This window comes from Gorilla gorilla, chromosome 16 (assembly GCF_029281585.2).
Source record: "Gorilla gorilla gorilla isolate KB3781 chromosome 16, NHGRI_mGorGor1-v2.1_pri, whole genome shotgun sequence".
NCBI classification, from domain to species: Eukaryota; Metazoa; Chordata; class Mammalia; order Primates; family Hominidae; genus Gorilla; species Gorilla gorilla.
The window spans coordinates 59,856,940-59,867,986 of record NC_073240.2 but is presented as its reverse complement, the minus strand read 5'-3'; the positions used below and the strand labels follow the sequence as shown (position 1 = coordinate 59,867,986).

The 11,047-nt window shown below is 35.1% G+C and overlaps 1 protein-coding gene across 8 annotated transcripts in view; it reads right to left on the bottom strand.

The window, feature by feature from the left end:
- Positions 1-1,026: 1,026 nt before the first annotated feature.
- Positions 1,027-11,047, bottom strand: part of RNF111 (ring finger protein 111) — a 106,664-nt gene continuing 96,643 nt past the window's right edge. For 4 of the 8 annotated variants that reach the window (XM_063699030.1, XM_063699029.1, XM_063699034.1 and 1 more), the window contains exons 11-14: positions 7,675-7,767; positions 6,310-6,405; positions 4,825-4,952; positions 1,027-2,677 (exon numbers count right to left, since the gene is read on the bottom strand). In XM_063699030.1, the coding sequence (XP_063555100.1) occupies positions 2,560-2,677; positions 4,825-4,952; positions 6,310-6,405; positions 7,675-7,767 (435 nt within the window). In that variant the 3' untranslated portion in view covers positions 1,027-2,559. The remainder of the gene's footprint in view (positions 2,678-4,824; positions 4,953-6,309; positions 6,406-7,674; positions 7,768-11,047) is intronic. The other 4 variants (XM_063699033.1, XM_063699031.1, XM_063699036.1 and 1 more) reach the window with 1 other exon arrangement.

Here is an 11,047-nt window from a genome sequence, read left to right as displayed (position 1 = left end):
GCTAGCAGCTAAAATAAAGTCACCAGAGTAAGAAAAACGTTTCAAATTATCACTTTATCACAACTGTTATTGTTCAAATGCTGAAGTGTGCTAGCAGCTAAAATAAAGTCACCAGAGTAAGAAAAACGTTTCAAATTATCAGTTTATCACTTGCATGTTAACAACAATAAAAAGAAGGACTTGCTAACAAAAGAATTTTAGTTTTTATGTATTTGGACAGCTATCACTGAAATGTTCATTTTGACATATAAGATGCAGCAGGATATGGAAGACACCAAAACAAAGCACAAAAAGTCAAAATGTTCAAAGTCATTTTCTTCCTTACTTTCTTCATTACTGATCACATTTTTCGATAACTAATGGCAGTAGCTTAATAAGCTCCTATATTAACAATTCAGGTTTATGTCACAAATACTTTTATTAAATAAATTTCAAAGTAACGAAGCTTTGCCTACATTAAAAAAATCAGTAGCAATTATAAAACAAGTCAACAGGTAGTTGTGCATCTAAATCTGATGTAATATTCAAAAATAGAGAAATCCACCTGTGCTTTACTTATATTTGGGGGAACGTCAAGAGGACTCCATGACATACAGTTCTCCCCATCTTACACTGCTTCAGTCCCTTGGCACAGACCCGGGGTATTCCAGTGGCAAAGTACTACATCCATTACAGGCTACTTACTTAAAGGAAGACAGGCTACTTGCTCTTTTCCCCAGTAAGATGGCAGACATAGGTCACTGACTACTCCTTCACTCTCCCCTGAGCTTCTATAACCTCGGTTTAATCATAAGGTATGCTCTTTAAATCCATTGTCCATCTGCACACATACTATGTTGAAGCCTGTTAACACTGACAAGTACTACAGTGTAACATTTACTAATATGAAGAAAAGGGCAAGTAGTCATAACTGAATGAATATAAATGTCAAATTATGCAAATGTCAATTTGAGTGAGATCACTATTTTTGAACTCCAAGATGTTTAATGTAAACTGTTTTTATAAAAACTAATTATGACACACAAAGACAATAGAAATATAAGTTATTTATTAATCAATCCACTTACAAAGCAGGTGGCTTAATGCAAGCTTATTGACATCTTCACATATGATCCATGGGAACATGTCCTCCACATACAGACAGTGATATTACTGACTGGATGCATTTGCAATCTGGGGCATATTAAGCATATTTAAACAAATAAAATTAGGCTATCCTGTATATGAAAGTATCTTGATAATAATATGCATCCTGAAGTAGATTAAAACTTCCTCCAAAGGAGAAATGTTAGTATGTTAACTTAACTTTATATTCTATATTATGCAGTAAATCTTAACTATAGAAATTAAAAATTTTAAATCAGTGATCGACTCTTGGTAATGTATGAAGTGGGAGTATATAACCATAGCAACAGTAGGTTGACAGTATAATTTGTGCCTCACAGTATCTGCAGATTTACTGTTTTCAAGTTTAGAGAGAAATAAAACAAGAGACATGTAGATTCAGCTGACTTTATTTATCTTTAAACTAATAAAAATCCCTTAAAAGTGATCCTGGGACCTTTATAAGTTCTATGAATGCACAGATACCTGCCAGTGACTTAAATTCCAAATCTTGACTTAATGTGTCTACAAAATCAATGTAAGCAGATATCTTAACTTTTCGTGCTTAGCAGAAGACAACAAATTCTACATGTCTTTTTCAGTTTCCCTAAAATTTTGTTAAATCTGCAAGTATGTACAATCTAGCTAATTGAAATTAATATTTAGTGTTCATCAGAGCTGTTTCACAGCAGCAAAAACTGAATCAGGGAAATAAAATTCTAAATGATGTAGGAAAAAGATAAATGCAATCAGAACAGCAGTCTAAATGTATGATATCAATATTCAACTCTTATCTGCACTGTGTTGAAAGGAAAAGGATACACCAAGAAAATTTATACTGATCACTCTGGTGATGTGACTACCACCTGCATCTGATTTAATATGGGTTGTATTCTGTTCCCAGTATTAAGGATGGTATTTAACTCAGAACTCCATATAGTAAATATACAGCAGCCATTTTGTCCTAATTAAGGAATGTCTTAATACACAATATTATCATTTTCTAGAGGATCTTTATACATTAAACTAAAGTACATGATTGATTAAATTAAAGGTTAGTAATGGATAAAAAATTCATAATTATCAAGGCTTGGTACTATGTAAAAAACAAAAAGATCACAAAATTCTACTTACTAAAGCAGCTAACCTTGCCTGCAAGTTTAGGGTCACAAGCCCATAATATGTGCAAAGAAATGCAATACAAGGAACCATGCAAAAATACAGTAAAATGATACAGAAAAATGTCAAATCTAGAAAAAAAAGCTTTTATAAATACATCAAAATCAACTGTATACATAAACTGTAGGTCTAGCATTAGTTGTACCATATAGCAGAGCCAGCACTCTAAGTTCAATGCTTCCAAATCTGCGCAGGTAAGTCATGCCATCTTTGGTTGACTGCAGTACCAGGAAGGATGGGAATGAGAAGGGAGGGCAAGAGTTCTGAAACATGGTGTCAACTTTCACTTGGCAGCTGGGCCTCAATGTCCACTCTGCATATGGGGCACTTCTTATTGGTAATCAACCATTGGTCAACACACACTTGGTGGAAAAGGTGCATACATGGAAGACGTCTATTATTGGCAAGAAAACAAAAAGCAAAAATTAAATTTTATGATAATTGTACGTAGTTAACAAATTATATATGTAATAATTCAATAATGTTTTGAAGGTACTAAGCATCTTCCTCTTCTATAAAAAACACATAGATTAAATTAGCACTCTGGGCAATATAATATACAAATGATCAAGATAATTAACTTTCAAAGCTACAGGACCAAATTATATAAAATCTTAAAAACTGTAAGAACACAAATTACACTGCCAATTATTCCAGTTTTGTTTTGGTACAGGAGCTGCCAATGCCCTGGAGTTAGTAGTATGTTACCTGTCACATAATATTGCAAATATATTTTTAAAAATCAAATCATCACTGTATTTGTAATGCCCTTTAAAAACACATATTATCTCAAATATATATTTATTACATCATTTAATTCTCTCTCAAAAACATTACAATTCACGTGGCAAATACATAGTAACTACACTTTCCTCACTAAAAAATGTCTTATTGTGCAATGTTATTTTCTATCAAGAATATCTTTACACATTAAACTTAAGTACATAACTGATTAAAGGTGAGTAATACTTTTTTCACGGAATAATTGTTATATACACTTAATATTGTGCTACTGTTTAATAGGTAGGTTAAAAGGAGATGTAATGATTTGTTTGTTTACATCATGCCAAATTACCAATTAGAAATTGAGAAATAAAGCCCCCAAGCAAGATAGGGTAACATTAAATCTGAGTGTTAACAGTGGAATAAAAGTTACTGACTCGTGTCCATTTCTACTTCTAGCAACTGTTAAGAGTTTTTATACACTTTTCAGACTTCCTAATATCTTGTTAAAATAATAGCTTAAAAAAGTATCCCAATTATTCCTTGAACAGTATTGTCAATACTGTAAAAGCAATTAAGTTCCAAATTTATAAACCTTCATTAGAAATACAGTGTGCAAATAACCTTATTTGTCGTATGGTAGACAATAATTTTTTTATCAGCCAACTGAAGAGGTACGACAAAGTTATCCTTATAAATTAGGGCAATAATATTACTACAAGGTTCTGTTATATATGATATAGAACCTGTTTCATACGGCACTATGTTAACATTAAAAAAAAGAACAGGAAGAAAACAATTACTTAAGTGATTATACAAAGAAAATGCCTAAAATTAATACACGGTTAACATATTAACATTTTCTAAACAACAAAGGTGCAAGAAGGGAATAGTCCTACTAGTTTAGAGGAAATTTTATGACAAAACCAGTTTATAAAAGATGCTATAGCCGAGTGCAGTGGCTTACGCCTGTAATCCCAGTATTTTGGGAGGCTGAGGTAGGTGGATCGCTTCAGCCCAGGAGGTCGAGGTTGCAGTGAGCTGAGACTGCTGCCCTGAGCCTGGGCAACAGAAGGAAACCATCTCCCAAAAAAGGAAAAAAAAAAAAAACAAAGAAAAAAAGATGCTGTAAAACAGACTGCATAGGGCTAATCTGGATCCCCGTTTAAGTTCTGAAGAACACATTATAACTTTCTACGACCTCCAAAGCCTCTCAAATTCTCATTTCTGCAAGATTTACAGAAGACAATTTTGACTACAAAATTTCCCTGGCCAAACCTTGTGTGGCCCTACAATAGGCAGTATATTTCCCACTCCCATGTTGGTAACATAGATACTTTAATCTTTTATTGTTTCACTCGCTAGATGAAGCCAGTTCTACGTGCCAGAAATTGGTAACAGTATATGCCAAGAGTAATCTTTATTTGGTTTCCAGTTTACTTTTACTTTTTTTTTCAGAGACAGGGTCTCACTCTATTGCCCAGGCTGGAGTGCAGTGTGGTGTGCTCAAAGCTCACTGCAGTCTCAAACTCCTGGGCTTGAGCCATCCTCCTGCCTTAGTCTCCTGAGTAGCTGGCACTGCAGGTGCACACCATCACATGCAAATAATTGTACTGTTTTTCTTTTTTGTAGAAACAGAGTCTTGTTATGTTGCCCAGGTTGGCCTCAAACTCCTGGCCTCAAGAGAGCCTCTGGCCTTGGCCTCAAAAAGTGCTGGAATTACATGTGTGAGCCATCATGCCTGGTGTAATTTACTTTTCAAATAAAATCCCATGTACAGTTTTGACAATGGATTTTAGATAATTAATATCTAGTTACCTCACATCTTCACCTTCCTCTAAAATAGACAAACAGATAGTACATTTTTCCTCTGTGTCTTCCTCAGTCCCTTCTTCCCCATCTTGTTTGCAGTGCAGTTTCCTCTGTGAGAACCAATCAGTTGTTACCTTATTAGTAGAGATGACATTATTGAACAACTGAGTAAAGTCTGTGTTTATTTGAAAAACAAAACAAAACAAAACCACATATTCACCCGCACTTTTTTCCCAGGTAAGACTGTCATAAATAAATGGATGAATTAAGTGACTATCATCAATTAAGTATATTTTTTAAGACCCTCTAATAATTGGGATCAAAAGCAAAATCAAATTTAACAAAAATTCATTCACTTGAAAGCTATTACTTTTAATCCACAACGAGAATGATAAACAATATAAACTATTTTTATCCTACCATGAGCATAAATAAGTTTTATTTTATTAGTGAATGTTTCAAGTAACATCCATTTAAATTAACATTAGTTACAGTATTTAACTTGGACAGTTGAAAACCTGAATGTACTGGTAATACCTCAATACTCTTTGAAAATAGATGAAAAATACAGAGAATAGTAATTTTCACACTTTATGATTATTCTTTACATAGTATAAAGGAGTCTCCAACCCCTGGGCTGCAAACCAGTACCCGGCTGCACAGCAGGAGGTGAGTGGCAGGTGAGCGAGCATCACTGCCGGAGCTCTGCCTCCTGATCAGCGGCAGCATTAGATTCTCATAGAAGCGTGAACCCTATTGTAAACTGTGCATGTGAGGGATCTAGGTTGCATGCTCCTTAAGAGAATCTAACTAACGCCTGATGATCTGAGGTGGAATAGTTTCATTCTGAAACTATCCCCTCTGCCACCTATCCATGAAAAATTGTCTTCCATGAAAACTGGTCCCTGGTGTCAAAAAGGTTGGGGACCGTTGGTATTGAGCATGGTTTAAGACACGTATTTAACATGTCTACCCCATAACTGTATAATGCTATACAAGCAACTGAGGGTAGAGTAGAAGAAACACACATCAATAAACTGTCCGTCAAAATAAATTGCTAGTTAAAAAAATTACAGTACTGCCATATGATGGAATTCTATATAAGCTATTAAAAATAATAAGGGTGATCTGTGGGAGCTAATATGGCATGAAAGGCAATCTGCAAACTATGTGGTTATCATCTCCTTTTGTGTTTTTTTTAAAGTAGACAAAAATATATATACATATGCACATTATTAGAAAATGCTAAAAAATATCTAGAAGAATATCTAAATCCTTAACTATGATATCACTTCTGGGAAGAAGGACTAGGGTCTGCAGAGTAAAAAACTGCAAAGTATATATTTTTTATACTTTCCAAAATTTTTAAACAATATGTATGTATTACTTCGATAAAAATGTCATTGCTAGAGTCTACAAATTCAAAAAAGGTATATATTACATTTATGCATTTCAGTAACACTCCAGAAGTTTCATAGAATAAATTCTTACCTTTTTGTATTTATGTGGATATGTACATCTTTCAATTGTCCCCTGGGATGCTCCACGATTGACATTTCCTAATCTTTCTTCCAAATGAATCAGTTCCTGAAAGTGAAGAATATAATGACTGGTAAAAGCCAAGATGATTATTCCTTGAACAGTACTGTCAACATTGTATGAGAAATAAACCTCCATACTTAGAAACTTGCAATATAAATACAGTGTTCAAAAAAACTTACACATGACAAGTGGTTACTTATATATAAGTATATATATAAAACAGTTTATATGTTGCCCAGGCTGGTCTCAAACTCCTGGCCTCAAGTGATCCTCCCACCTCGGCCTCCCAAACTGCTGAGATTACAGGTGTGAGCCACCATGCCTGACTTAAGGCAAATGGTTGTTTATCATGTTTTCCTCAGCCAACTGAAATGGTACAGCAAAAGTTATCTTTATAAATTACAACAATATTACCACATGGTACTATGTAAGTCAGTATGTATGCATGCATGGAGAAGATGAAATAATTCTAGTAAATTAAGGAACCAAATCAAACAATAGTTCTAAGTCACACTGACTCCAACTTCCAAACTGACATAAAAAAAACACAACAGGGGCCGGGTGCGGTGGCTTGCGCCTGTAATCCCAGTACTTTGGGAGGCCAAGGTGGGTGGATCACTTGAGGTCAGGAATTCAAGAGCAGCCTGGCCAACATGGCGAAACACTATCTCTACTAAAAATACAAAAATTAGCCGGGCGTGGTGGCGGGCACCTGTAATCCCAGCTACTCAGGAAGCTGAGGCAGGAGAATCGCTTGAACCCAGGAGGCGCAGGTTGCAGTGAGCTGAGATTGTGCAACTGCACTCCAGTCTGGGTGACAGAGCAAGACTCCGTCTAAAAAAAAAAAAACAACAAACAAACAAAAAAAACAAACCACAACAAAACTTTAAATCCCATTCAAATGATTTGTTCTTCCTGAAAATTCAAACAAGACATTTAGCTACAAAGGGAATCACTTAAGTTTCTTTTTCTCTACCGATTTCTCTAAAAATTTAGCTGAGTCAAAAATATTACGTTCCCCACCACATTTAATGGTATAGTTATATATCTGACATTTATATTGATTTAATACATTTTTATATTCTTCTATATTAGATATTTTCATTTACTCATCTTTAAATATTTCGGTAACTTTTGACCCTAAGATTAATAATACTTACAAATATTTCTGTAACTCCCAGAAGCAACATCAGAAAATCACATGTGATTCCCAGCCACTGTAGCAGTCCTACACAATTGTGTATAGTAGTGTATATATACTCTCTCTGCATTAAAGATACTGTGACAAACATATTCATTTATTTTATTACATACCTCAAAATTGCCCCTGAAAGGACCTCTGAATGATGTTCCATCCAATCCTGATGAAATGTAACGGATGTGGGGATAGCCTGCCATATCAGGAACCTATTTCAACAGAAGAGATAGGCTAAATCAATTTTAAGAATAGACTTGTGATTTACTGTTAACATTGAATAATTCAAGACCTTCAATGTTTTCAATTCAACTGCTCATAAAATTTGACTTCAATAAGAATACATAACTCCAACTAAGCATTCTGTAACAGGTTTAGGTTTCTCTTAAAATATAACCTAACTCTCCAAAATGCCCAAACTTAAGCCTCAGGCTCTTAGTAGCTCAAACTTGAAAAGAGTAAAATTGTCTTAAGATCCTGTCCATTTCAGAGAGCTTTATTAAAACAACAACAAAAAATGCACACAATTTTCCAACAAAATTTACCTTCAAGATAAGTTTTTTACTTCATTTCTGTTAAGCTTCCTAACAGCCAAAGTACCCTATGCCTTTTTTGCTTGATTCTATTAGGGAAACTTTTAACACTGTTTTCTAATTTTTTGTTAGTTATAGTCAATCTTCATTATTTATGGATTACATATGTGTGAACTGACCCACGGGCTAAAATTTACTTGTAACCCCATAATCAACACTTGTGCTTTCAGAGTCATTCGTGGATACGCCCGGTAGCAAAAAATTGGAGTTGCCCAACATGCAACTCTGTTCCCAGCTGAGGTAGAACAGGGCTCTGTCGTATTTGAGCTCCTACTATAAACCAGTGTCTTGTCTGCAGACTGTTTAGTGCCACGTTGTTCACAGTTTTGTGCTTTTTGTTGGTGATTGTGTTTAAAATGGCACCCAAGCATAAAGCTGAAGTGCTGTCTAGTGTTCCTAAGCAAAGAAGGCTGTCATACACCTTATGGAGAGAATAAGTTTCATTCAGGCATGAGTTACAGTGTTGTTGGCTATGAGTTCAATGTTAATGATTCTACAATATTTTTTAAAGTTGTCTTTAAGCAGAAACACACATAAAAAAGGTTATACACTGATTAGTTGTCAATAGAGGTTTGCAAGGGTCCCATATTTGCTAATTCAGTGTTTGCAGCAACTGTACAGATCATAACTGCCATGCATAATAAGAGTATTAGGAAAGGGCATTTCTGAGATACAGCATCATTCTTCCATCTTTATAAATAAATCTCTGACATTACTTTTTAATTAGCCTACACTGAATCACAACATACTTTAAGCAGAATTTATAGCTTTAACAGACACTTCATATGTGGAAAAGAATTTAAAATAAATAAGCAATAACTTTTAACCTTCAATAGCCTATTACTTAAATTATTTACAACTTTTCTTATAACCAAGATCATTACTACTCAGCAGATAACCCAACCTCCTAAACATCTTCAAAGAAATCGGAAAGGAACTCCTGCATCCCAAATTATCTAAATCTTCACTTACCCTGAAAAGCCTCTCCTCCCTAGTCTCTTTCCTCCAGCCTTTACGGATGAGCTTTTCTCCTATTCGAACTCAATCCTTATCACCCACTCCTCCCTTCACCTGTTCACCGTGGGTCATGCTTACTTCACTACTTCCCACCAAGCCTCTCTTCAATATCTTCAAACAATTCCTCTCTAATGGTTTTCTGTCTTAAACCTAAAAATACCTTAAGTTTTTCCAAACCTAAATTCTCTACTAATCCTGGAATTACTGCCAACCAAATAGGGGTTTCCTCCACTTTCCCTTCACAGCCAAGCTTATAAAGCAAGAAGGCTATATTCACTGTCTCCATGTTTTCACTTCCTTACCGTACGTAATCTAAGAGGTGCCCCATCTACATCATTCACCATTACTGAACCATTCTGACACAAAAGACCAATAACCACTCTACTGCCAAATGCTTTCAACACTTTTCAAACTTTATTTTTTTGTGATGACACCATACTGACCATATTACAGTTCACCCTTGAACAACATAAAATGGGTTTGAACTGCATGGGTCTGCTTACATGTAGATTTTCTGCCACCTCTGCCACCCCAGAGACAGTGAGATGAATCCCTCCTTTTCCTACTCTTCAGCTTACTCAATGTGAAGACAATAAGGAAAGAGACCTTTATAATGATACACTTTCACTTAACGAATAGTAAATATATTTTCCCTTCCTTATAATTTTCTTAACATTTTTTCTCTACTTTATTGTAAACTATCATTATCTATTGTAGACTATCATTATCAAGTACTTATACAGAATATGTGTTGATCAACTGTTTATTTTAGCAGTAAGCCTTCCGATCAACAATAGACTATTAGTAGTTAAGATTTTAGGAACTCAAAAGTTATACTCTGATTTTCGACTGTGAGGAGGGTCAACACCCCTAACCTCTGCATTGCTCAAGGGGTAATTGTATTTTCTGATATTATTTTACCTGTGTTTCTCAACTTTTCAAGTCAGTTCTCAGAATCCTTTGTTCAAAGCATAGTATTATCATTTAAATACAGTATTGTCATTCTCTAAGGTTTTTTCACCCTCTTGTCACTCTGCACATTTTTCCTGAAAACCTAATCCTCTTCCATGGATTCATTACCTCCATGTACTGACAGATCAAAACATATCTTTAACCCAAATATCTTTGGAAATCCAGACCACAGGCTTAACTTCCTATTGGATATTCAACTTTCATACAGATTCAGTACATCCAAGACCTAACTCACCTAACCCCTTCACCCAAACCCTAAATATCTCTCAAATGTGTATCATCATTTTTATGCCAACTACAATTGCCTTCATTCAGGCATTCATCAACATTTACCTCTTCTACTATAATGTCCTAACTGGTTTCCCACATTTAAATCTATTTTTCCACATAACTGAGGAGGTGATCTAACTATAATCTGATTAAATAACTCTAAAATCATAAATTTGATCAGGACATTTCCCCTTCAATGGTTCCTGAGTTCCAGTTTCTTGGTAGAACAGTTTTATTTCTCACTGCTGCCTGACCCTCACTCCTAAAATTAGAAACACCAGCTTACTTGGAGTTCCCAGTGCTTGTGCTATTTGCTACATCTTTACATGCTGTAACCTCTGCAAGAGCACCATTCCAAAATCCAGTCTTCTTAGAAGTCACATGTACCAGAAAGCTTCTCTGAAAGCTTTCCTGCAGTGCCTCTACCCACAACAACACAAAACTATTCCCTTTTCTGTACCACTTATATAACAAGTATGTAATACAAACAGCAAACGCAATGTATGTTTTGCTGAACTTGTCCTTTAGCACTTTACAAAATCTGAACCTGCTTAAATCAGATGTAGAGAATTAGTATACCCTTTCTGCAGATTAGAAAATCAGGCTGGGTGCAGTGACTCAAGCCTGTAATCCCAGCACT